General features: G+C 41.6%; 4 protein-coding genes across 7 annotated transcripts in view; 1 reads left to right on the top strand and 3 right to left on the bottom strand.

The window, feature by feature from the left end:
• Window positions 1-153: 153 nt before the first annotated feature.
• cyp2u1 (cytochrome P450, family 2, subfamily U, polypeptide 1) lies at window positions 154-5,550 on the bottom strand. The gene is made up of 5 exons (XM_077571260.1): window positions 4,976-5,550; window positions 3,406-4,056; window positions 2,238-2,399; window positions 1,011-1,178; window positions 154-943 (listed from the first exon to the last, which is right to left on the bottom strand). The coding sequence occupies exons 1-5, from the start codon at window positions 5,385-5,387 to the stop codon at window positions 762-764; spliced, it is 1,575 nt and encodes a 524-aa protein (XP_077427386.1). The 5' UTR covers window positions 5,388-5,550; the 3' UTR covers window positions 154-761.
• Window positions 5,551-6,447: 897 nt separating this feature from the next.
• Window positions 6,448-17,099, bottom strand: sgms2a (sphingomyelin synthase 2a). 3 transcript variants are annotated; one of them, XM_077571323.1, is made up of 7 exons: window positions 16,947-17,099; window positions 10,176-10,686; window positions 9,942-10,059; window positions 9,039-9,192; window positions 8,776-8,942; window positions 7,916-8,057; window positions 6,448-6,653 (listed from the first exon to the last, which is right to left on the bottom strand). In XM_077571323.1, the coding sequence occupies exons 2-7, from the start codon at window positions 10,595-10,597 to the stop codon at window positions 6,580-6,582; spliced, it is 1,077 nt and encodes a 358-aa protein (XP_077427449.1). In that variant the 5' UTR covers window positions 10,598-10,686; window positions 16,947-17,099; the 3' UTR covers window positions 6,448-6,579. The 3 variants fall into 3 exon arrangements, with proteins under 3 accessions (XP_077427449.1, XP_077427448.1, XP_077427450.1); XM_077571322.1 differs by having other exon boundaries at window positions 6,450-6,653; window positions 10,176-10,652; XM_077571324.1 differs by lacking the exon at window positions 6,448-6,653 and having other exon boundaries at window positions 6,860-8,057; window positions 10,176-10,652.
• A 952-nt stretch (window positions 17,100-18,051) lies between these two features.
• hadh (hydroxyacyl-CoA dehydrogenase) lies at window positions 18,052-20,281 on the top strand. The gene is made up of 8 exons (XM_077571325.1): window positions 18,052-18,192; window positions 18,690-18,818; window positions 18,875-19,032; window positions 19,219-19,345; window positions 19,413-19,502; window positions 19,584-19,656; window positions 19,746-19,862; window positions 19,938-20,281. The coding sequence occupies exons 1-8, from the start codon at window positions 18,076-18,078 to the stop codon at window positions 20,054-20,056; spliced, it is 930 nt and encodes a 309-aa protein (XP_077427451.1). The 5' UTR covers window positions 18,052-18,075; the 3' UTR covers window positions 20,057-20,281.
• Window positions 20,282-23,271: 2,990 nt separating this feature from the next.
• lef1 (lymphoid enhancer-binding factor 1) overlaps window positions 23,272-26,073 on the bottom strand; it is a 59,057-nt gene continuing 56,255 nt past the window's right edge. For both annotated transcript variants that reach the window (XM_077570207.1, XM_077570208.1), the window contains exon 11: window positions 23,272-24,624. The gene's annotated coding sequence lies outside the window, so the exon portion shown is untranslated. The remainder of the gene's footprint in view (window positions 24,625-26,073) is intronic.

Below are 26,073 nucleotides of genomic sequence, written 5' to 3'. Positions count from 1 at the left end.
AAAATGCAAAAAAAATAAACTAATAGAAATAGTGCAAATGAATTTTTGACGTCTATAGCCGTCAATGGCAGTGAATGAGTTAATAACGGTTTTTGTGTTTGTTTTATTTCTTGTAGATAGCATCGTAAACGCAACATAATTGTTAGGAAGTAATTTTCCTGTCGTCACACTTATCGGTGACTGCTTCACATATTTATGGATGAATGAATCTTGTATTAATAAAAGAATAAATCTCATGTCAGACCATATTTTCAGATGTTAAAAAGTCTATTTGTGCATTAAAAAATTAGCATTAGTGGTTGGCATGTCTGCCTCACTGTCCCGAAGTTAAAATTCCTCCACTCTGGGATTAATTACCTGTCACAGGTAAAAACAAGACCAAAAAAAAAGGGAAAAACAAACTCCTGGCAGTCCGCAAAATGAGCTACACAATTACACACCCACATTTGTTGAAATGGAATGAAATGCTTGTTGCTCCGGTTTCTCGGCCTACACGACTGATTTTGTGACAAGGTAAAGCGAGGTTGTTTTCCGTGGTTTATGTGTGACTACATGGACATTGTATCACCAGGCTTGTTCCAATTAATTGTGAATAGACCGCAAGGATTTTGATATCCGCAGCATTAGTGTAGCTGTGGAGTTTCGCCTCTCATCTGTTCTCTTCACCAAACTGACCCGAAACGGTACAAAGTGTACCTAATAAAGTGTCCAGTGACTGTGTATTGCACCCTTTGCCTTTCTGGGCATCCATTCGTCTGTCTTTACCCACGAGGTCCGACGCACACGGCGAAGGGGCACGGCGCCAACGTCAGCCCGAAACGTCCGTGCATGGAAGGCGGCGGCGTTCCCGCCGGCAGCCGGAAGGTGAAAGCCTGCAGTAGGCCGGTGACCATGAGGAAGAGCTCCATCTTGGCCAGCTGCTCGCCCATGCACACCCTGCGACCTGAAACCCAGGGTGGAAAGTTACATCGGGTCACATGCGGATTTGCCATCGAGGATGAGCAACGTACCGATCCCAAAAGGCATGAAGCATTCTTTTCTCGCCAGCTTGCCCTCCTCGTCCAGGAAGCGCTCCGGCTTGAAGGTGTCGGGCTGGTCCCACACGGCGGCGTCTCGGTGGACGGACCACAGGTTGGGCAGGAGGACCGTTCCTTGCGGGATGGTGAAGCCTCGGAAGTCTGCCAACGTGTCGCGCAAAAGTAAAAATCAGTTGTGTGGTAAAACGAAGCAACTTTTAGGTCGTTCTCTGACCTACGTTATATATTCTAATATTTGTTCCATTAAATTTGATTTACTCTCAAAAGTCAATTCTCTTCATTCCGTAGCGTTTCTCTTAGTTGCACTGCTTCCACTATGTGTTTTTTAGACCTTTTCCTCCAATCATATTTCACCCTTTGTATAATGCCAAGTCAATCTAATCAACACGGCCTTCAGAATCAGTGGTTCAGGCCCACTTAATTTAAATTATTAACTCATTCACTGCCATTGACGACTTTAGACGTCAAAAAATCTTTTGAACTATTTCTGTTAGTTTAACATTTTTTTCCACTTTTAACAAGAATATGAAAACCTAGAAAAAGTTGTTATTGTACATTTAGAAAATATATAAAATTGGTGATTAATCGTGAGTTAACTATTGAAGTAATGTGATTAATTACAATTAAAAAATGTAATCGCCTGACAAACTCATTTCTAATAATCTTTTCTTTTTTTAAATAATCTTTTTTCACAAACCTAATTTTTAATAATCTTTTCTTTTTGTTTTTAAAATTATCTTTTTTTAAAAAAAGTAAAGATTATTATTTTTTTTTAATATCTGGTCTAAATGTACAATATTTTTTTCTCACGCTTGTTTACAAAAGTGAAAAAATGTTTAACTAATAGAAATAGTTAAAATGAATTTTTGACGTCTATAGCCGTCAATGGCAGTGAATGAGTTAACATTGCAATAGTTTTTTTGACAAATAAAATTTCAAATTCATCTTCACAGGGCCTATCATAATAATAAACAGTAATTTAGCTGAATATTTTCCCCAGTAAAATAATGGATTACAGTTACCTACATTTTGTAATTGGATTACATAATCTGATGATAGTACAACATACACAAAAATATATTGGTAAAAAAATGTCAGTAAAAAGCAGAAATTGTACACACAGAACACATCATAATCTCCTTGACAGAGATTAAAAAAAAAAATAAATAGTTGGCACGATTTGTCTTCGAGTTGTGTCACCTGTGGTTTTGGACGCCATGTGTGGAATGCCCAGAGGAACCACGGCGGTCAGCCTCTGGACCTCCATGATGGTGGCCTCGGTGAAGGGCAAATGTCCTCGGTCAGTCAGGGACGGCAAACGGCCTCGTCCAACCACCTCGTCCACCTCTGCCTGGACCTTGTCTGAATTCATGGTAGAAACAAAAATGTTATCATCTTAATTCTTCCGTTTTCTATACTTCATGAGAGTCACGGGTCACCTGGGAACCATCAGTATAAAATTTCTAGAGTGCTCTTTTTCTTACAAAAAAAAAAACATGTTATTTTTTAGAGCGCCCAAACAGATTAACTCATTTACTACCAGACATTTTCCCTGAAGCAACCCCCTTTGCTCCCGGCTGTTTTGCTGGATTTTGACCCACAGAATATTGTGTTCCATTGCTATAAAAACATGGAACCCACCAAAATAATTGTTTTTATCTGTTCCTATTTTGCAGCAATAAGCATTAGAATATAGCTAAGTTTCATCATTATTCACAAATCTGTTCAAAACACTGACGAAAAGAGCTTTTTGCAACATGACCCTGATTGATCTCTTATACTCTGCTGCCCCCTGATGGCCGTTTTTTGTAATAACTACCATTGCTTTAAGCGACTTCTTCGGGTCTTCTTTCATCAGAAAAAAAAAGTATATTTCTATCTGTTTCCGTTTTGCAGCAATTAGCATTAGAATATAGCTAAGTTTCATCATTATTCACAAATCAGTTTAAAACTGTGAGTTAAAATTACAAAGATGTATTGTACTGTAAAAAAACGAGTGTTATATTGATTTGCGTTGAGGTCATTTGTCTGCCACTAGATGGCATGATTGCATTTGTAAGATGTTGGCAACAGCTCAGTGCATTTTTCTTTTCATATTAAGAGCTATCTAATCTTTAACATGAAGTAACTTGTGAAATTCCAAGAATTTTTAAAATTGTAAAATACAACTTGACCCCAGTCTCCAAAAATATACGCATTATTATTAAATGTATTACTGCTAAATTTTGACATGGATGTGTCTGCTGCGTTGCGACTGAAATTCCTAGTATAAACCCGTCAATTATGAGCAGATCTATTTGAGAATAGCGGCGAACACTGTATTCGAATGGAAGCCATCTGAACAAGGTGATTTTTTGGGGGTTTTAACCTTGGACGTCAGGATGCACAACCATGTAGAGCAAGATCCACAGAAGAGAGTTGGTGGTGGTGTCAGTGCCCGCGATGAAGAGATCCCCAATGATGTAGAAGAGGTAGTCCTCGTTGAAGCTGCTGTCCTCCACGCCCGCAGCTCTCTGGCTCGCCATCTCCGCCAGGTACAAGTCCACTAAATCTCTGGGGTTCTCCGGGTCAAGCGTGTCGCGGTGCTTGGCGATGATCCTCTTCAGAAAAGCGCTGATGTCACGCTCCACCCGCCGGAGCTCCCCAAAGACGCCGAAGGGCAAGTGGTAGAGCGGTGGGAAGACGTTGATGAGGACGGCCGGGCTGTTGACGCACAGCTCCAGGCCTCGCACCATCAGGGCAAGCAGGGTCCCGAACTGACGGTCGTCTTGGGGGAAGCGCTCGCCGAGGGCCAAAGAACAGATGACGTTGGAGACGGCGTTGCTGATCAGCGGCGCCAAGTCCATACCGCCTGTGCCAACCTCCAGACGTAGTCGCAGTAGCTCGCTTTTGACTGTTGCCAGGCCTTGGAGGATGCACGGCTCCAGGCTAAGTTTCCCCACACCGAAGGTTCGAAGAGAGGCGTGGCAGAATTTGCGGTGCTTTCTCCACACCGGCCCATACGGCGCAAAGACGATTCCTTGGGGAAAGAAACATATAGTTGTCAACATAGAGTACATTTAGGGCTGATGCAGGTTACTTCTACATTTATAAATACCCATCTTAAATACTATAAACGCTCATTAAATTAACTGAAAATACCATTACAGTGGAACGCCGCATAAAATTTTGATTTAGATTTTTTTATTAATAATTTTTTTTTAAATGTATTTCAATGGGGGTTACTTATACGGGGATTTTTGCTAGTCATGGGCCGGGATAGTGCATATCCTAGCAAGTAGCAAGTAGCGGTGGTCCATGGTAAAAGAAGGGGAAAAAAAGAAAGAAAAAGAAGAAAAAAAGGTTTTTTTTGGACAAGTATAAATGCCATTAAATAAATCCAAATCTCTTCAGATTAAAAACGCTTTAAATAACTCCTTACAAAAAATGCCATTTAATAAATTAATATGATTAAGTAAATAAATAACTAAATATTGCAATAATGGTCTGTGTCATCAAATAAAAATTACAATTAAATAACTAAATGTTTATTTTAAAAAGTTTATTCAAGTTTTTAAAAAACTAAGCATGCAACAAATATAACAAAAATATTATTTACATTTCAAAAAAACGAATTACACATAACATAAATGATAAAAATGCCATTACACTAAAAATATTGAAAAAAATTCCATAAATACAAAATGCAATAAAATAAAAAATAAAATTGGTCATTGAATAACTGAAAATGCGCTTGTGAAGCATTTTTGAGTGCCCAGAAAAGCGCTATAAATCTGATCTGATGCAATAATGAAACAATAATGTAATTAGTGTCATTAAACAACTACTGTACACAAGTCATTAAATAAAATTAAGTGTCATTAAATGCATAACCATTCTATTAAATACAATCCATTTATTAAAAGTCATTGAATAAATGTGAATGTTTAAAAACGCACCTTTGCGTTTGGTCATGATGGTGACCGCAGGGATATCCGGCCTGTCTGAGAACACTTCGGGATGGTTCAGAAAAGCATCCCTGATGACGTCATAGCCGTTCAGCACCACTATCAGCTGCGTGCCCACAAATAAACTGAACACGTCGCCGTACACCCCAGCTTGCTCCCTCAGCGCCTCCACGGGTGTCGAGGTCAGCTTCGACGCCTTCCCGAACCTCCTCCGGATGAACGAAGGGATAAGAAAACCCCCAAAATTGCCCACGATCGGCAGGGGCTTCGGACCCGGAGGAATGTTAGCCAGGCGACGGCGGCGTTTCAGGTGGTAGTGAACGGACAAATACACAACGGAGAAGACAAGCAGAGTCGCAATGTTTACTCCAGACAGCAGTGAGTTGCTCCAAAACGGAAGCATAGTGTCAAGGTTAAGGCGTTAAGTCCGCTAAACTAAGCCATGTTGTTTTTCTATTTGTAAACAGAGACAAGAACCATACTTCCGGTGTTTTTGGGGGGAGCTGCTCTCCTATTGGTTTACAGAGAAATAGCCTTTTCTGATTGGTTAAGGAACACACATGCCTTTATCCCTGGATTATGACTTCCAGGCATGTATAGCTCTTTCATGTGAGGTTGAATTTGAATTCGGATGTCTGATTCTGAATGAAAATTATTTTGTTTGTTCGACCTAAAACTATTTAAAATTTTAAATAATCCGTGAACAATCCTTTGACATCGAAGGATTAAAAGAACACACGAGTTCAATGAGTTGAAAGGAGAACCCATCAAAGACGCAATCAAACCTTTCTCTCATACACTCAACCAATAAAATTGTGGTCCGTTGGTCATGTGACACTGATCTGAAAGGAATATATACTATATAGCATCACTGAACAATCTAAAGTGTTGCCAACATTCACCAGTGTGTATATTCCCCTTTCTCCATTTATTTATTTTTGCTGCCTACTAGCAATGTGTGAGGAACGGTAAACAACTTCCCTTGATCAATTTTGCAATTCCATCCATCCATTTCAGCTGGAGCATATCCAGGCTGACTTTGGGATGAGAGACTGGCGTCATCTGACAACGCCACGCCAGAAGCCTCGAGTTTAGATTCAAACCCAGAACTTCAGAACAGTGGGGCGGACATGCTAACGGTTAGCACTAGTGGTTAGCAGCTAGCCACTAGCGCTACCAATTTCATAATGGACAAATAGACTTTTTAACATGTGAAAGTATAAGATTCATTGTTGTCCATAAATATAAATATGGGAAGCAGTTACCTAGTGTGACAAAAAGTAAATGATTTCCAAACAATTATGTTGGTTTTATGTTGCTATCTACAAGAAAAAAAATACACACAAAAAAAAATCACAAATTACACCCTAAATACACTCCCCGCATTCCCAATTTGAGAGGCCTTATGCCCCTGTCGCAGTCCCCATACATGACTCTCCTAACCAGACTGGTGACTTTCCTCCATGTACAGAAAAAGCCCTCATTGTGCTGAGTAATGCTAACGTCTTCGCTGGCGACTTGCGACCAGTCACAGCCGAGTGATTGTCCCTGAATGGCCAACGAATTAAGACCAATCAGCATCACCCTATGTGCCGTCAGCTGCGGAGAGACATCCTCGGACTTGCTGCCCTCACTTCTCTGGTAAAACACTCTAGCTGACGCGCAGGGCCTGACAAGAAGACAATATATGGTGGAAAATGCAACATGATACCAGAGGTGGGCATTCCATCACTACTAGCACTGATGGAATGACTACCTGTCAGTCGGTCCTAAATACTAATTCAGTTTAATAAATACAAGCGACGAGACACACAAAACAAGGGTTTCTAAAATCAAGTTTAATTAATAATAATAATAATAATTATAAGGGGAAGAAAGTGATAATCATAAAGGCAGTTTTGGTACACACACACACACGCACACACACACACACACAGACTGAAGTTGAACCCACTAAGGCAGTGATTCCCAACCGCTGTGCCGCGACACATTAGTGTGTTGTGAGAAATCATCACGTTCTGTGGCAAACGATCCAATTTCAGTTAATTGGGCAGAAAATTGCTCTTTATTTACAAATGTTGTATCTTTGTTCATCTATCTTTGCCAGCGACGTATAGTAACAGACAGAATAAATTACTACCACGCTTTTTGGGAAATTTTTGATTGGTGGTGAGGTGTGAGTAGAGCTGCATGTTAAAATCAAATCATAATCACAATAATTTTTTTATTTTGACTCACTGACTCACATGACTCACTCTCTCACCAGTTGTGTTCGCCCCCTGGTGGTTGGCTGACTGTTTGATTAGATGAGCAGAGCCCACATTTTAAATATAATCATTGCCAACGTTTACGTTAATTTAATCATGGCAGACAAAATTGCGATCACGATTAAAATTCAATCCAATTGTGCAGCCTTAGGCATGAGATTTCTTTGGATGTAAAATATGTCTTGGCGCCACAGAGGTTGGGAAAGACCACACTAAGGCACCTTGTGACACTGATAGTGAGGTCCGCTCATTGAACAAATAAATGAGTTTGGAAGTTTACTTGGGAAGTGAAGTCACAATAAAAGCTTCGAAAATTCCCTAGAACAGAGGTGGGGAACCTTTGGAAAATATCATGCGGCCATCAAATATATACTATAATTTAAGAGTATTTGTGTGATTGTTTTGGCGGGATAGGGTGGGGGGTTAAAATGCTCTCAAAGGTCGCTCACCCCTGTTCTACAAGCTGGCACAAGTATGTATACACGCGCACACACACACACGACTATGCAGCTCTTTTAAATTACAGAACAACAGCAAAAATACAGACAGACAGACAGACAACGCATAATTATCCCTTTAGGCACGTTTGTTTGTGGAACCCCCGCCCCCTCCTCACAAGTCTGTCATTCATCACGCGTGCTCTGTACCATGGAGTATTTCTTACAGGGGTTCTTCAGGCATGCGGGCGCCCAGCTGACGGGCCAGCCGTACGCGCACGGCACGGGCGTGTTCACGTTCCGCTCCATGAAGTTGAACAGCGGGTTCCACCAAGTGTTGGTGAGGTAGTTGTTGGTGGGACACTGACACTATGCACAAGAACAGGAAGGGGAGAGACATTAATTCATTTTAAAAAATCATGTTACTAGAACAGTTAATAATAATAATTTTATTTATATATATATATATATATAAAAGCTTAATATAATAAGATATTATGTTATTGTTGCAAGATACACAAGTTTATTATTGCAGTAGATTTTATTTAAAAATAAAATAAAAAGTTGAATGGTAGAATTTATTTACGAATTTTTAACATGCTATTAGAATTTATTTTATCATTTTTCTCAAGCTATTTTGTAATGCAAAAACATTTCACAAGACATCACACACAAAAAAAAAAAAAAGTAACGTAAAAGATAGCACTCTAATATAATAAATATTTTTGAATGTTACAAATTACACAATTTTATATTTGTTTAAAATATATCACAATAGTAAATTAAAAAGTAAAAAAATGAAATTATGCTTAAAATATCAGTGCTGTAAATACATTTAAAATGGAAGTTTAAAAACGTTATATGATCTTGCATAATATTTTTGGTAATTGTTTTCGATTGATATAAATACAGTAATAAAAATTTTGAAAAATCACACATTCGAACAAAAATAAATACATCTAAAACATTGAGTGTACCACACTATTAAAATGCTAAACCCTACAAGATGACAGAGAACATGAAAAGTAAAAATCGGAATGTTACAACATATCACCCTATTGTTTGAACAGAAAAATGCGATACCCACTTGTGTGTTGGCCATGCTGTGGTACCACCAGAAGAGTCGCGTCGTGATAAAGTAAGCAACCACCACGTCCACGCTATAGTGCTCATGTGCCACCAAGATGCACACCACGCCCACGGCACTCAGCAGCCAGCACATCAGGTGGTACCACCAGAACGAGCGAGGGGAGTCTGCGGGGAAAACCCACGTCAGCTAATATATATATATATATATATATATATATATATATATATATAAATAAATATTAATTTTAAAAAATGACTCACATTCCTTAATAAACAGGTAGGTGAGGGTGAGCATCACGGTGTGCCCACTGAACAGGAAGTCTCCACACATAATGTGGGACTTGGTGATGGACAGACCGGCGCCGGAAATCAACCTCAGAATTCGCTGGAACTTGGCGTACGAGTCTCCGTAGAGCTGATGACGGGGATCAGAATAAATGAGGATGTCGATTTTGATGAAATGCTGGCAGTTTGTATGCTAACAATAGTGAGCTAGCAACACGGTACAAAACGTCTTACACAAAGTTTTACTTTTTGCCCTGTAATCGAGTACCATTTCTGATGAAAATTCACAACATGCTATGATGTTAGCAGTTGTTATGCTAACATATAGCAAACAGAAATGAAAGTACAAAAAGTGCTAACACAGGCTGCTAAGTGTTATGTTTTGCCTTGTATTCCCGTACTATTTCTTATAGGAATTGATAAACGCTTGCTAATGCTACTTGGTGTGCTAAGTGCTAACATGTAGCGATCTGAGTACAGCGTTAAAGTGGATTGATAAGGGTTTTACATTTTGCCCTGTGTTCTAGCACTATTTCTAATGAGAAATCTTCAGAATGCTAACATGCTACCAGTTGCTATGCTAACATCTAGCAAATAACTGATGGGCTGAAGAGTTTGAAGTTGGAATGTCTGTAATTGGTTTAACAAATGTGGAAGGACGAGGTGAAATTGTAAAAAGCTTTCATTAATTTTAGAATTTTGCCATTAAAATATGGGATTGTAAAACTGTACTAACACGACTATTCATTTGTTCACTGCCACCCCATTCAAAATTGATCTGATGTCTATAGCTGTCAATGGCAAGTGAATGATGTCCACGTGGCTTAAAAACAAAAGTCTTTCTTGTTGGTGTTGCTCAAGGATTTGCGTCATCCTCACCTTGGGCGCGCAGGTCATGTGCAAACCGGGCACAGGCAGGATGGTGATGTACATGGTGATGCAGCGGTACAAGTACAAGGTGCCCAGGATGAAGAAGTAACGGCGACATACTATGGATCTGCAAGTAAATCAGTAGAATTTTACTTTGAAATGAATGCCCACCCATTAAGTGTGACGCTATAAACAACTACGTAAATATTTTGTCTGCCTCAATCTGTGAGCGAAACTTCTTACTTGTGGTTGTAGAAGAAGAGTTGCAGGAACCAAATGGTTACAAGCACAATGCCGTTAACCTCCGTAACCGTGAAGGCCCACTTGACTCTGTCGATGTAATCAAAGAAGGTGTCAGGCAGCGGCGGTATGTTTTCTTTGGGCGGAACCCTCTCGTGGACCACCGTGATGACCACCGTGGTCAGCACCAGGCTGAGGCCGGCGTAGAAGAAGAGAAGCGTGGTCTTCCACCACTCCGGCGGCAGGCGGTTCACCTCGGGCTCCTTCATGGAGATCTTCACGTAGTCGTTGTGCCTGGCCTTGCGGAAGCCCCGCTTGGCGTCGCCCGAACCTGCCGTGTGTACGGGGCAGGGTTTTTTCTCACCGCCGTGCCCGGCACCGCTTTCCATTTTTTGATTGGTCTTATCCGCCTGCGACGACGACATGGCTGCCTGCTCTGTCCATTCACAGGTGGGACCCCTCTGGATGGAGGTGTTGGCACTGCAATAGGAATTCAATGCATTCAATTGTAGAACTAATTTCAACAGGGGGAAAAAAAGCAGAATAAAAAAAATCAGTCCACTTTTATTCTTCCACTTGTTTGTGGCTTGCGTTTCTGTTTAAGTTATGCATTCCTCCTTATTTTCTGTCATTTGACACTATATTGGGCTAAACTAGGGCTAGAAGGTGATATAGCCAGAGGTGGGCATACCTTCCATCAGTCCATCACTGAAAAAAAAAAAAGAGACGGACTAAGGATTGACGGAAGTGGATTTTTGTCCATCAGTGGAATCGTCACTAACCTGGTCAAGTACCAAATGACTCGTTCCTAAAATAGTGGTGACGAAGTGATGACGGAAGAGTGGTTAAAATAAAATGACGGACCAGCAAAATTTTGTAAAATGCCCACCTTTGGATATAACCTCATCTGAAATCAGCCGCTCCAGTTTTTACATCTTGCTTCTACTGTAGTTCCCCTTAAAGTCCCGCCTTCCTGCACGGTCTCACTATCCATTGGCCAGTCATGTATCCTCATGCAGATCGGTTTTGTCTATGTTGAATATTAAGTTGTCAAGTTGCCCGTTGCTAAGCAAGAGGTGAATCGTGTAAAATAGCACCCAGAAGACAAAATGGGTGATGAGCTACAATTACAATGTTTTTCAATGTACTCAACTTAATGGCTGGAGAAAGTCCTCCATCAACCGTACGACAATATCCACTTTCAACATTTTCATTATTTCACATCTAAAAGGTTTTTAAAGGCCGCCTTTAACTGCTAATGGCTCTGGGGATACTGATTCTACCCGAGAGCCATTTAGGATGCATAGACAATGGGATGTTTACTTGTGAACAAATATGGCACCCAAGCAAAGAATTGGATAGAAATAGACGGTATCAGGTTGCTCAGGATCAATTTTTTTTTTTGGGACGGTGAGCCTGAGAATCACAGATTCGAGCTGCAAGGTGCAGCTGATGGATGGCTGCAAATGACAATGTTTGACAGACGAGGAGTTACAAGGCCGATTAATACCGACCGCATGCAAACAACACAAGATCATTAGCGTTCCGCGTACTGTACGTGGGATGATGAAACATCTCCGTTGTTAGACAGTTGTGACAATAAATGCAAAATAATTGACTTGACTGGTATTTCATCATGAAGAATTCTGTTGATTGTGGGGAAAAGCTTATCAAATGGGACGACCTGAGACCAGAGACAGGGTAGAGCAAGTAGGACTGTGTATGAGGTGGACATGATAGAGCCTTAAACTTATTAGTGGGGTTGCTTGGGGGCCTAAAACCGCTGGTGTGACCATCTGGAGGGACCATTGTTGAGATAGACCTGATAGGACCACATGTGGCGTGGAAATGATGGGGCGTTACGCTTATTAAGCGGTGTGACCTCAGGACTGGGATGGACTTGGGGAAAGGACTTTAGATGTGAGGTCATGTGGACCTGAGGAGGCCTCGGACCACAAATGGGGCAGACCTTATTGGATTCTTAGACCCTTATGTTACAGGCTTTACTTCTTTACAGCTGTTGACTAAGATAGCATTCGGCCAAGTTTGAGTAAAACCACCGGCTACCTTATAGGAGGATGGCAAGCGAGGACGTTGGCGAATCTGGTTTGGCTTTACTTGTTAACAGCTGTTGACTCATTAACCAAGATAGCAATAGTATTTAGCATTTGGCCAAGTTTTAGCAAAAAACGCCAGCTAGCTGATTGGAGGTTGGCGTATCTGGTTTGGCTTGACTTGTTTACAACTTTTGAACCGTTAACCAAGATCGCAATAGCATTTAGCATTTAGCATTCAGATCAGTTTGAGCAAAACCGCCAGCTAGCTGATTGGAGGTTGGCGTATCTGGTTTGGCTTGACTTGTTTACAGCTGTTGACTCGTTAACCAAGATCGCAATAGCATTTAGCATTTAGCATTCAGATCAGTTTGAGCAAAACCGCCAGCTAGCTGATTGGAGGTTGGCGTATCTGTTTTGGCTTTACTTGTTTACAGCTGTTGACTCGTTAACCAAGATCGCAATAGCATTTAGCATTCAGATCAGTTTGAGCAAAACCGCCAGCTAGCTAATTGGAGTTTGGCGTATCTGGTTTGGCTTGACTTGGTTACAGCTGTTGGCTCGTTAACCAAGATCGCAATAGCATTTAGCATTCAGATCAGTTTGAGCAAAACTGCCAGCTACCTGATTGACTAGCCATGTTTGTACATTTTTTCTTCTGTCAGTGGAGAAGGAAGAGCCCCCCCCCCCCCCCCACACACACACACACACACACACACACACACACACACACACTTTGTTGTGGCACGGCATGAATGAAGCAGCTACATCCAGCGATTAAACTCCTGCGAGAAACGCAAAGCGAAAAGTCGCTTCACCTTCGGGTTCGCATTAGGCTGATGACTTAGACCGTGTAAGGTAGACCTGGTTGGACCACATAGGATGGAGATGATGATTAAGTGGGGTGGAAAAAGTTGCAAAAGTTCTCACAAATTGGGTTCTAAAGCATTTTGGGAAAAATGTGCCTAGGTTGAGTAGTTTTATTTTATTGTAGTTTAAAGTTAGCTTAACAAGATATTTCCTGTATGTCTGATAAAGGTCTTAGGATGGTTGCAGTTTACCCATGAATGGATGGATCACATTATTTCATATTGGGAAACTTATATTATGCTTCGAAACATGGCATCACAGTTTAGCAGTGTTCATATAAGAATGTCAGATTTAGTCTGCTCTCATGGGAAGCAAAGAGAAATCTTTTTTTTCTTGTTCCCACCAGCCTGTGCGCCCGCCAGTGCTCTAAAGGGAATGGGTGGTGATGGAAAAAAAGACTGAAAAAAAAAAACACCAACAGCTATTCCACATGTCCACACAGCGTAATGGATAACTTGGCCGGCTGCACTCATCCAGGCTATTTCCAGAGAGCCCGGATGAAGGCTGTGTTTTATACTCCGCAAGAAACAGGGCTGGGCCTCCATTTTGGGGCCTCGGTAATAACATGCTACAAAACTCCCCACTCATTTACCTCTTGGCAGCATGTGGATTGTCAACATCAAAAGGAGTGATATAAAAATAAGTCATGTTGAAGGCGCGGCCCTTTTGGGAAATAGTCCTTTTTTTGTAAATATTCAAGTTGTCACCCCGTCAGCATGCAAAAATATTTCGTTTGAGTTGTGATCCCCAACATTTGTGCCTCAGACCTTAAGTAGAAACTTTACAGTGATAATAGGAAAAAACAAAGTGTTCTTCATCATTTGGGGAACAGCATTATGCTTGCCATTACCTGTAATTAGTTGAATTACAGTCTATGGTAGTAGTGTTACAGAAACAGGGAAGGAATTTTGATTATAAACTTTTTCTTCAGTAAAACTGAATTGAATCACTACGATGGCACGGTTGACGATTGTTTAGTACAGCTGCCTTAGGGGTTAAAATTAGGCCTCCAACATTCCTGATTGGTTTGTGCCCTGATTGGCTGCTGACCATTTCGCACAAAATCTTATGATCCAACTCGATGTGGAGTGGATCTTGGAGCTACGGTTTAGGGCATAGGTGGATTGGGTCTGGGGGCCTTAGAGCAAAGGTGAGACAGATGTGAGCGGGGGCCTTAAAACTTCACTTGGCATGGCAGGTGGACCTGAAAATGGCCTTAGAACACAGGTATGGCAGACCTAGTGGAACTAAACGTGGAGTGGACATAATGGGGCCTTAAACCACACGTAGGACAGAACTGGTACGAGCACATGTTGAGGAAACAAGGACCTTAAATGTATTAATATTGGGGACCTGGGTCTCTCAAGCCACTGGTGGGGCAGACCTGAAAAGGGCCTTAGAACACAGGTAGGGCAGACCTGGAGTGGACCTGTGGAGTGGACCTTGGAGCTACGGCTTAGAGCATAGGTGGGTTGGGTCTGGGGGCCTTAGAGCAAAGGTGAGACAGATGTGAGCGGGGGCCTTAGAACTTCCCTTGGCGTGGCAGGTGGACCTGAAAATGGCCTTAGAACACAGGTAGGGCAGACCTAGTGGAACTATACGTGCAGTGGACATGATGGGGCCTTAAATCACACGTAGGACAGAACTGGTACGAGCACATGTTGAGGAAACAAGGACCTTAAATGTATTAATATTGGGGACCTGGGTCTCTCAAGCCACTGGTGGGGCAGACCTGAAAAGGGCCTTAGAACACAGGTAGGGCAGACCTGGAGTGGACCTGTGGAGTGGACCTTGGAGCTACGGCTTAGAGCATAGGTGGGTTGGGTCTGGGGGCCTTAGAGCAAAGGTGGGACAGATGTGAGTGGGGGCCTTAAAACTTCAGGTGGCATGGCGAGTGGACCTGAAAATGGCATTAGAACACAGGTAGGGCAGACCTAGTGGAACTATACGTGCAGTGGACATGATGTGGCCTTAAATCACATGTAGGACAGAACTGGTATGAGCACATGTTGAGGAAACAAGGACCTTAAATGTATTAATATTGGGGACCTGGGTCTTTCAAGCCACTGGTGGGGCAGACCTGAAAAGGGCCTTAGAACACAGGTAGGACAGACCTAGTGGAACTAAATGTGGCGTAGACATGATGGGGCCTTAATCCACATTTTAACACACTAGTGGGGCCGTAGATCACACATGTAGCCAACCTGTTGTTGGGTCCTTAGAGGTTGGATGGACTAGGGTGCCTTAGACCTTAGAAGTAGGGCAGACATATGGAATTACGGGATGGACTTGATGGGACCTTAGACCACAAGTGGGATGGACTTTGAAGGAATAGTCATTAAGGGGCCTTCTAACACATGTGGGGCAGAGTTGTAAAAGCCAATGTGGTGTAAATTTGCTGGTGCCTTATCTTATTAGATAGGGTGGACCTGGGAAACTTAGGCCAGGACTGTGAGTCTCTCTTTTAGGGAGTCGGTCACACACACAGTGTTAAACACCATGTTCCACATGAGGCTTGTGGGTGTGGCAGCAGGTCATTTTCACTGTCTTGTAATTACACTCTTTCTCCCTTTCAGGCAGACCTTCGACATCTGGGAGTTCGCAATCGGGTTAAAAGAGCGATGCAGGATTTGAAATGTTCAGATATTTCCATTTTAAAATGCTGTTTTGATGATGCGCTAATCTATGATCACAATGAAATGCATTTAGAATGGATCGAAATGCATGTATTTGTTTATGTGCAAACCCGCTAACTATGGGACAGAATAAAAGTTGAACATCTTGGTCGTAACCTTATGTTCTCATCTCATATCGTTAAGGGCAAGGGTGGGCAACCTACGTATGTCCGTGGGCCGTATATGGACGACCAGGAAATACCATTTTACCATACATTTGATATGAAATGTATACTGTGCCTATGTTGTTTTGATTTACATGATAATAGGGGGAAATTATTCTACTATCATATATCATTTGAAAATTGATTTGATTAGTAAATTGTCATCAAAGTGATCCTTATCTTACCTTATCGTACCCGGACAAAATTCCCACGAGCACGGCGACAACATGCAAACTCCAAACCAGAGGGGCCTGAGATTCTGCCGACATTCTAGACTGTAAGGTAGACATGCTAACCATTATGCCAGGGGCCACCAACGTGGTGGCCGCGGAAACCAGTTAGTTGCCAAGGACAGTGGGTCTGTTCTAAAAATAGCTAACCAGTGAAGGACATTGTAATTTCCTAGTAATGTTGTACAAGTGAAAATGTGAACATTGACAGATTTTTTACAAGTGTTGTTTATTGATATTTATCTGCTTCCTAATTACTGTACGAAATGACCAGTGTCTTGATTTAACAATAACATTATTGAGCAAATTTGTTATCTCAGAAGTGTGTATGAAACTGGTAGCCCTCCACATTATTCAGTTTTCGAGAAATTCTGCCATCAGAAGGTAATTACAGATTAAATGATAGATAGATAGATAGATAGATAGATAGATAGATAGATAGATAGATAGATAGATAGATAGATAGATAGATAGATAGATAGATAGATAGATAATTATTACTATTATTTGGACTACTAGGAATTAAAAACTGATCGGATCAATTGAGATTCAATAGTCACAACATGAGATCCTATACAAAAAAAAGTCTGCCTTTGGAAATGTAACATTAGCTACTACATTTCATATTTTGGTTGTCTTGGCACATAGACGGGCAGTTTTCACTCTAATCTACAGTACTGCAAACGACAACACAGCAGACTAACAGATTGTTGAATGGATCCCTGTCAAATTGAAACAAATCATTAAGTGTCCATTTTTGGTAGAATCGGAGGGGTCCTACCTGTGCTCGACGGGCCTTCGGGTGTCTTGTGTCGCCGTCAGCAAAAGAGTGCGATGATGCTGAGCTCTCTCGGCTCAGGGAGGAGTGCTCCTGCTCCGGGTCCTCAAGGGACAGACCCTCGTTTTCCGGAGCTCGCTCCTCCCCGCCGCCCTTCGTTTTCTTTTTTTCCCCTTCCCTTCCCCTCCTTTTTTTTTTTAAAATGCTTTATTGAACAAAGAATAATACAAAACAGTACAACACTCAGGGGAGACAAACAAGCGGAAAAAGAAAGTTGCCCTACAATAATATATTATTCATCTCATATGAATATAAAGTTATACTTGCTTTTTTTATTTGTGGAGTGTCCAATAATTTTGATGTATTGTTTGACTTCATTTTCAAACATGAAAAATTAGATCTCTGATTAATGTATCGACATCTATGTATATGCCATTTAGCCAATAAGCGAAGTGCGTATTACGTTTGCGCATGCGTGAAATTCAAGTTGTTGTTTTTGTTTTTTAAAAAGCGTGGCTACCACAATAACCGCACTGAAAGCGTTAACAAAAGAGGCTAAAATTATAAATTTGTTTAACACATTTATTTTGTCAATATCCTGAAACCGAGGGAACAGATGGAAGCATCACGAAGCTTGATAGCGGACGTGTAGCGAAACTAATGTGACAGAACATAAGAACAACTTGACAGAAATCGTTTTCCAGTCAGTCACTTTTTAAATAGAAAAACGTTTCCAAATGGTGTTGGGTTTCTATATTATTGCGGCTTGTCACATTGGCGATTGATTCATTAAATGTTATATGTGGCCAGAACAACGCGATTAACATGTGTAAGAATAAGAATACCCAATGGAAAATGTTAGGGTTATTTAATCAATCAATAAATAAATTTATAAATCTAGACAACAGAGTCCATATACCATGTATAACACTATAAAAGTAAATCATTCCCATACGTTCACACTTTTGCAAAAAAAAATGTTTTCTACAGCTTTGCGTATCCTCGGGTGACCTGTAAGCACCTGTTACGTGACGTCATCAATGTGGGTCAAAAGCCACGAAGGCGTCTCGGCGTCACGTGACCAGCGACCGTCTTGTTAGCTTACAGTAACTGGCAGCAACTTTCGGTCGTCATGGCGTTCTTCGGGCACCAGTTGTGCAGAGCTTTCTCCTCGTCGGCCCTTAGGAGTGTGGCCATCAAGCATGTGGTCATCATTGGCGGAGGACAAATGGGTGCGGGAATCGCTCAGGTGGGCACAAAATGAACGTTCGACTGTTAGCCGAGCGGCTAGGTGGCTAACCGAGTGTCACCGAGAGCTTTGTGCCCTCGCGATGACCAGCACTCGGATACTGAAGTACAAATGTATTTGTTTAGTTCATGCTGCAGTTTATTAAGCATTTGCATTGCTTCGTATGATAAAATATATGTCGTTCAATGAACAAACCATAAGACAAGTTTAAACGGGGTTTTCCATGTAATTGCAGTTTCAAATTTAGCCACAAGATGTCGCCGCATGCTGCTCTGTGAGTACCGTAGGACGCGTAGGTGATATTTAACTGTTAAAGTCAATCATTTCTAATGTTCTTTCGTACTTGAGGTTTTATTTTTGGCTAGATTCACTTTGAAGGTCTCCAGTGGGACAATTCTTCAATCTAGACATAATTGGTTCATTGGAGTGCAGGAGTCAAGTGTTAAACAATTTTTTTTAAAGTTATCCGCTAACGCCATTTTGAATGTTTGCGATAGGTGGCTGCGTCGACCGGCCACCAGGTGACGCTGGTGGACATGTCAGAATCCATCTTGACGAAGGCGGTCAAAGGCATGGAGGCCAGCTTGAAGAGAGTGGTCAAGAAAAAGTTTGCTGACAAGCCCAAGGTTAGTGAGCCGATTATCACAAGTTTACCCTGAGGCGCTTATACAATTCTTTCTAGGAGGGCGAGGCGTTCATCGAGAAAGTTCTACGCAACGTGTCCACCGCCACAGACGCCGCCGCTGCCGTCCAGAGCACGGACCTCGTGCTGGAAGCCATCGTGGAAAACCTGAAAGTCAAACAGGATCTTTTCAGCGGGCTGGACAAAGCGGCGCCGGCGTAAGCTTTGCAACTTGAATGGCTTTGAAAGCTGCCAATGGACGTTTATATACATTCATACACACACTAAAAAAAATGCAGATTTTAATCCTGCAGGGGTCACCAGCAAATCAAAGAACAAATCAAGCACAAGAAGGCATTTTCCTCCCCAGTTTGACTTCTTTATCTTTCTTTTTGTTGTTTCAGACACACCATATTTGCCAGCAACACATCGTCGCTGCCTATCGGCGACATCGCTAGCGCCACCTCCAGACTGGATCGCTTTGGCGGCCTGCACTTCTTCAACCCGGTCCCCATGATGAAACTCGTCGAGGTAACCTCATATGATCAAATTTGTCTTCCCTGAAAACGGAACATGATATAATCGGTCCACCCCGCAGGTCATCGGAACGTCCGCCACAAGCCAGGAGACGTTCGACTCCCTGGTGGACTTCAGCAAAGCGCTGGGCAAAACCACCGTGTCCTGCAAGGTAGGACTGGAATCTTGTCGTTTCTTTTTTTTTCCTTCACGAAGGAAAAGCTAGCTGGGTAACTGACACGCTTCCGTCCAGGACACGCCCGGATTCATCGTCAACCGCCTGCTCGTGCCATACATGCTGGAGGCCGTCCGTCTACATGAGAGAGGTGTGAAACCGTCTGCCAGGCCTTTAAAACACTGTGGGAAACCCCCCCTGCTGCATAGTTAAAAAGTCACGGCATCCATGTCATTACAGGTCACGGGTCCAAAGAAGACATCGACGTGGCCATGAAGCTGGGTGCCGGTTACCCGATGGGACCCTTTGAACTGCTGGATTACGTGGGTTTAGATACAGCCAAGTTCATTCTGGATGGTGAGTTCAGCCCCCCCCAAAAAAAAGTGCCAAATGAATGTGGATTTGTGTTTGATGGGTTTGCGTTGTGGTCAGGTTGGAGCGGCATGGACCCCAACAATCCTCTCTTCGCCCCGAGCTCTTTGCTCAACAAGCTGGTCGCCGATGGAAAGTTTGGCAAAAAGACAGGAGAAGGATTCTATAAATATAAGTAACTTGACGCGAGTCAGGAATGGCGTCAAAAACTGAAGATGACGAATAAACAAGTGCAATGTTACTTTTATAATCATTTGACTTCTTATAATATGTGCCTTTTTGACAGAATGATGAGCTACAAGATGTGCGAAGAATCGATTATACTTGAATGAAATTTGGGGGAAATTGTCAAGTGCTAATTGTTGTTTTTATGCATTTGAACAATTAAAGACCTCTATTCAACACCTGCTGGCCTTGTTTTTTCTTATCATTTTTTTTAACAAACAAGAGAAACATCCGTATAAAGAGCCATGCAGAATGTATAAGAGAGTAACATTAAATGACAGAAAAAAACATAAATTAGGGCATAAATAAAAACAAATTTCTTCAGCAATTCTGTGGCTTTCTTAGTCGTCAAAAAATTCAAAGATTGGTACCACAAGAGTAATGCTTTCATTCAACCAATGATTGCAACCGGGTTTTGTTCTGAAAAATCTACATTTGTGCATAAAATATTTCCCCAATATCAGCAACACATTGTTTATTTTCACCAAATATGCCAAACTTAATTGAGTCCACCGTCAAAGATGGCAACTTAATTTGTTTGGCCCTAAGCCAGCTCTGCATCTCCAACCCAAAAAAAACTACTGAATTGTATCCTTGTCACAAAAAAAGCACAGCAGTTCACTTCAAAATAAAAATTTTAGTCAAAAAAAATCTTTAGTTTGATAAAGCCTCATTACACATTTTTAAAATGTACTTCTTTGCTACATTATTTTAAAAGTCGAATGCAACCGACTTGTCGCGGAACATCCTGCCATCCCGAAAGTAAACACATGGTGGTGCTGTTGCTCTTGAAATGAGAACGATTCGTGAAGCTTATTATTATTTGATTTCCACTTCACGTTCGTATTTTTTTTTTATACACTAACATTGATTCTAAGCGATATCTAACAAATTTTCAAGGAAGTGTCCCAATATTGTTAATACATAGCATTCTATACATTTGTATTTCCATCTACAGTGGTGCCTTGAGATGGAGCCATCAATCGGTCGATTGTTCGCATTGACTTGCGAGTGCTGTTTGGTGGCATGTGACTCAACTCACTTCAAAACAAGCAACTGTGTGGCAGATAAAAAAACGGATTGGTCTGTGTAACAATTGTGGCTATTATACACATTTTCTGTAAAGATGAGTTGATTTTCACGAGTCTGATTATAAGCGAAGTGCGCATTACGTTTGCGCATGCGTGGAAAAAAGGTAGATTACCAACTAACCGTCATTTGAATGGCCCAGATTAGAGTGGTGACAGTCTTTGCGTAACTGTACACCTTAAAGATTGCAAATCAACCCCCGAAGTCAATAAACCACATGCTATGCATGTTTAAAATACATTAAATGAAGAACAGCAACTTACCAGCGGAAATCAGAGCTCCTTCCATTGGATCCAATTCATTTTCAATGACCGTATGGTAGTTTAGCGGCTAACAGCTAAACTTTAGCCTACCCACAATGCACCACGCCGCTACCCACAATGCACCGCGCAGTCGAGATGCGCACTTTGCTTAGTCAGACCTGTTCAATCAAGACTAAAATATCTCAAAAAGCTCAAACAAAATGAATTGATACAAAGAAATTCACAAATTAATGAGAAACAAAATGAACATTTATTAATCTGGAAAGCGTTACAATTGCAATTAACACAGCTTTAAAGGACTCCAGCAAATAACGGTGAGCGCCATTAAAGCCAACAAATGAGAAAACATGGAATAGTGGTGACCCGTCCCAGCTGCGGCCATCCTACAGAAACTACCCAAAAAGTCACAAAAGAACTCGGGACACCATCTGAAGAACTGCAGGCCTCCCCCGCCTGACTTCAGGTCAGTGTCTGTGACTCTAGGAAAGAGACGACAGGGCAAAAATGGCATCCGTGGCAGAGCTTCAAAGCAACAACCGCGGGCTAGCACATTTCTCTCTGGAATACCTTGATGGTGTACCCATGGTCAGATTCAGGACACCCTGTGCCAGATGCAGGAAAGCTGCCCCACAACAGAACAAAGCCTCCTCAATGTATCACAGTGTTCTTTTCTTGGGATCTGTGAAAAAAAAGCTGATGTGCCTTGCCAAAATTTTCCAGTTTTGTCTCGTATGTCCGTTGGATATTTGCCCAACTTTTGTGGCTTACCAACGTAAATAAATAAATAAAAATTATATATATATATATATATATATATATATATATATATATATATAAATATATATATATAACAAGGAAACGGTGAGTAATTCTCCGAGAACATAATTAAGCATCCATTCGTCTGTTAGGTTTGTTTGTTTTCCCCCCGCCATCGGCGCTTATTGGTTTCTTCCTGCCTAAACAACACCTGATTGGTCCGATCGGAAAAAGGTCGGTTGCAAACGTATCAGCGGGAGCGGTACAAGATGCATTTTCCGGAGTTTGTGAACTCACAAATACCGCGAGAATTTGATCTTGCTGGCAAGGTTAGTGAAAATATAGTGTTCTGTTGAAAACATGACTTTCTGTAAATACGAGATTTTTTTTCAATAAAAAAATCCCTCCCTCACCCCCGCCCAAAAAACAAACAAATGAAAAACTCTTGAAAAAGAATTTAAAAAAGTCCATAATCCACCTCCATTTTTTCCCCTTCAATATATACTGCATTTTCTAGATTTCTTCAACTCGATATATATTCTTTTTTTCTGGAAATATGAATATGAATTTGAAATTGTTTTTATTTTTCTTCAAAATATTATTTTTTCTCAGATGACTTGTCACACATGAATTCCCCCCCCAAAAATATATTTTTTAAACATGACTGTCGACATATGTTATTTTGTGCAGTTTGTCACTTTTTTACTCGCGACTGCCACCTCTGGCCCAAAGCGTAACTGCAGCATTTGTGTCAGGCTCGTTCATGGTGCGCATGCGAGTATCTTAAAGCGACAGCCACCGTTTTCAAGCAAAGACTTCAAATGCAGTAAGAAAAACTCCGCCCCTCCCCAAGGAAACTGTGGAGTGAGGGAAGATAAAAGCTGAAAGGTGCAATCAGAGTAAAACAGTCTGGGCTCTTCATACTCATCCCTAAAATGTTATTTTCCTCAGACTTAACTTCTTCCTTTTAAGAAATGTATGAATTTAATTCTTAAAACTATACCATAAATCCTGAAGTCTTTGTGCATTTGCACACTTCCATTACCAACACACACGAGTGATCAAATGAGCAAATGGTGCCTTTTTATTGATTTTTCTTAAAAAACAACAAAAACAAAAACGTAAAACAGTTCAAAGACGACCACTTGGGAAGCAAAAGTGCTCCTCCAAGACGACAAGCGACCCCAAATTGTATCAACATGGGATAAAGTCATCATCATCATCATCATCATCGTCGTGGCGCAATAGTAAAATAGAGAAAATATCACAGAGATGCTTGCGTGGTGGAGGGACGACAAAACAAAACAAAAAACAAAGAGCTCACTATTTTGCTACCAGGGGGGAAATAAAAAGGTCCATTGCAATGAAAGAGACTGTCAAGTGCTGGGGTAAATATATAATATCTGCTTCATTTGTCTGCTTGTCCATCAATAAAATATAGGCCTCACTCTCGCACGTCGCCTGAAAAAGGACCTGGGGGAAAAAAAAGTACACCCACACTCACACTGCGTTAGTTTACAAGATTATAAAAAAAAATTAAAATAAAATAAAAAAAACCTTCCGGGAGAAGAAAAAAAATGGCTTTCCTGTGTGTCCAAAGCTTACGTTCATATATCGCACTATATATATATTTATATATATATATATATATATAAAAACAATATAAAAAAAAAAAAAAGGAAAGAAATGTACACCATGAAATAAAAAAAACAAGGGCTCAAGATTAAAAAGCAAAGTAAATGAAAAACTGGTCCAACTTATTGAGAAACAAAATAAAAGTGTGGAGATGAGATGAGACGAGATCCCTCCAAGTTCCTTAGTGCAATTGACAAGAGGTGATTGGTCCGTTTGGTCGGAGGGGGGCGGGAACCCCAGAATGGTCTCCAGTGAAAAAGCGGGAATGTTGACCCTAACCAATTGGGGAACGCCCCGAGGGCCTTAAACTACATTTATGGAAAAATATAGTCAACATTTATTGACGTGGACGTGACGTATATTTGAAGCTTTTAATGAATTTCTTGAAGTTTGTAGGTCTCCCGCTCCTGAATTTGACAAGACGTAACAAATAACTTACAATAACTTAGTTGGAGTGTGCAGGTGGTGTGTGTGCGCGCACATGTGCGTATGTGTGTACAGGAAATGACACACACGTACACACACTTGAGTGAAAGAACGTGAGTGATTGTCGTGTTCAGTTCAGTGTCTTTCCAGCAGGGGGAGCGTGAGGTGTCACTTTCAGGGGGGGTGATAAGTGATGGGCAGGTGGGGTAGTTGGAAGGGGTGAAGGGTGGGGGGGTGGGGAGGTATTGGTCCTCTGAGGGTCTTCATGGAATCTTAGCAGGCCTCCATCTCGAGCAGAGGCCCCGCAGTGGCTGCCTTCGCTCTGCACGTGGAGAAGTTGTTCCGTTTTCCTCCTGCGATGACAGAAAGACGTGAGGGGTGGTTACGTGTCGCCATAGCAACGCAAAGGAGTTGGATATGAATTAGGAAAAAAATAAAGAAAAAATTATGACAAATGGAAAACTTGGATCACTACAACGGCATATTTGGGGCACGTATACATATATATTTTTAGAGCGGGGGTAATATTCAGAGAGAAAAAACCTTGCAAATTTGCCACTTTATAAAGTGGCAAATTTGCGAGAAAAAAACTCAAACTTACGACAAATACACGTAGCGCAGCTATAGTCTTAATGTGAGGATTCGTTGGTGGTTAATGGAACACTGGTTAGGGTTAGCTACAAAATGAAAAGGCAGGACGGAGACGGATTTATTCATCATACATGGCAGCTAGAGCGACAACACTTCCTGATCCTCCTATCAGCTGACTAACACTAGCCAATCAGAAGCTAGCATACTTTAAATGCAAGTGAATGACGGGAGAGCAGCAGATGCGACAATGCTTGTAGAAAAAAAATACCAAAATGTATGAATGTGTAAATAATAATTCTGGAAACATAAACGTTTAAGTAAATATACATTTTAACAAATTAACTTCCAAGTACGCTACGTGTATTTCTCGTAAGTTTCTGAGTTTTTTAAGTTTCTGAGTTTTTTTCTCTTTTCTTTATAAAGTGGCAAATTTACAAATTTCTTTCTCGCAAATTTGCCCTAATACGCCTTCGTATATCCCAAATGAGTTTCTTCTAAACTGTACGACAGTTGGAAATCAAAAAGACATCAATTGTTAAGCTAGCATCTTCCTGTTAGCCGCATTTGAAACATCTTCACCACATGTTGCATGAAAGCCACCACGGCCTCCGCCCGCCCCATCCTGACATCAACCCAAACTCCCCCCGTTTGCAGACGCCGCAGACATGAAACGATCCGGCCTTCCTGCTCCGGGAAAGGAGTGAGTGTGTGTGTGTGTGTGTGTGTGTCTGTCGGCAGCGTTCCAACACTTCACAAGGTCCGGCCGACACAAACAGCAGGATTCAGGAGCAACTTGACCCCTCCTCTCCACCTCCTCCCGCCTGCATTAGCACTCAGGAATGCTGGCTAGTCTTTTTTTTTTTTTTTTCACAGGAAATGAAGCGCTCCTCTGTTCATACACACACACACGGTGATCCCTGTCCCGGGACACGAGCTCTCCGCCGGGCGTTTGAAGTGCGTGAGGTTAAGATAACTGGCGCGGCCTCGCGTCTCAATCGCCGCTTTCAACCTCCCGCGCGCCCAATCAAAGGGGGCCGCGGATGGGAGAGGCCCGCCTCTGAGCATCCATTTGAACCCCCCCCCCCCCTTCCTACTCCTCCTTTACTGAGCTGTTTCTTCTGGTGCCATTAAGAAGGAAAACACGGCAGACAAATTGGCCTTTTAAAAGGGTTTGGGAGACAACATGGCGGAGGGAAAAGACACAAGATGGA

Source organism: Vanacampus margaritifer, chromosome 7 (genome assembly GCF_051991255.1).
Source record: "Vanacampus margaritifer isolate UIUO_Vmar chromosome 7, RoL_Vmar_1.0, whole genome shotgun sequence".
Classification (NCBI taxonomy): Eukaryota; Metazoa; Chordata; class Actinopteri; order Syngnathiformes; family Syngnathidae; genus Vanacampus; species Vanacampus margaritifer.
The sequence above is the reverse complement of the archived record's forward strand: the minus strand, read 5'-3'. Positions and strand labels throughout refer to the sequence as shown.

What these genes read in the sequence shown, in the direction of transcription:
- hadh (XM_077571325.1), top strand. Translation starts at nt 18,076, where the DNA reads ATGGCGTTCTTCGGGCACCAGTTGTGCAGAGCTTTCTCCTCGTCGGCC. An exon ending in CCATGATGAAACTCGTCGAG is followed by an intron (nt 19,346 to 19,412) that starts GTAACCTCATAT and finishes TCCACCCCGCAG; the next exon opens with GTCATCGGAACGTCCGCCAC. An exon ending in AGCCAAGTTCATTCTGGATG is followed by an intron (nt 19,863 to 19,937) that starts GTGAGTTCAGCC and finishes CGTTGTGGTCAG; the next exon opens with GTTGGAGCGGCATGGACCCC.
- sgms2a (XM_077571323.1), bottom strand. Translation starts at nt 10,597, where the DNA reads ATGTCGTCGTCGCAGGCGGATAAGACCAATCAAAAAATGGAAAGCGGT. An exon ending in CTCTTCTTCTACAACCACAA is followed by an intron (nt 10,060 to 10,175) that starts GTAAGAAGTTTC and finishes ATTTACTTGCAG; the next exon opens with ATCCATAGTATGTCGCCGTT. An exon ending in ACAGCATGGCCAACACACAA is followed by an intron (nt 8,058 to 8,775) that starts GTGGGTATCGCA and finishes TCTTGTGCATAG; the next exon opens with TGTCAGTGTCCCACCAACAA.
- cyp2u1 (XM_077571260.1), bottom strand. Translation starts at nt 5,387, where the DNA reads ATGCTTCCGTTTTGGAGCAACTCACTGCTGTCTGGAGTAAACATTGCG. An exon ending in TGTGCATCCTGACGTCCAAG is followed by an intron (nt 2,400 to 3,405) that starts GTTAAAACCCCC and finishes CCATGAATTCAG; the next exon opens with ACAAGGTCCAGGCAGAGGTG. An exon ending in CATGGCGTCCAAAACCACAG is followed by an intron (nt 1,179 to 2,237) that starts GTGACACAACTC and finishes ACACGTTGGCAG; the next exon opens with ACTTCCGAGGCTTCACCATC.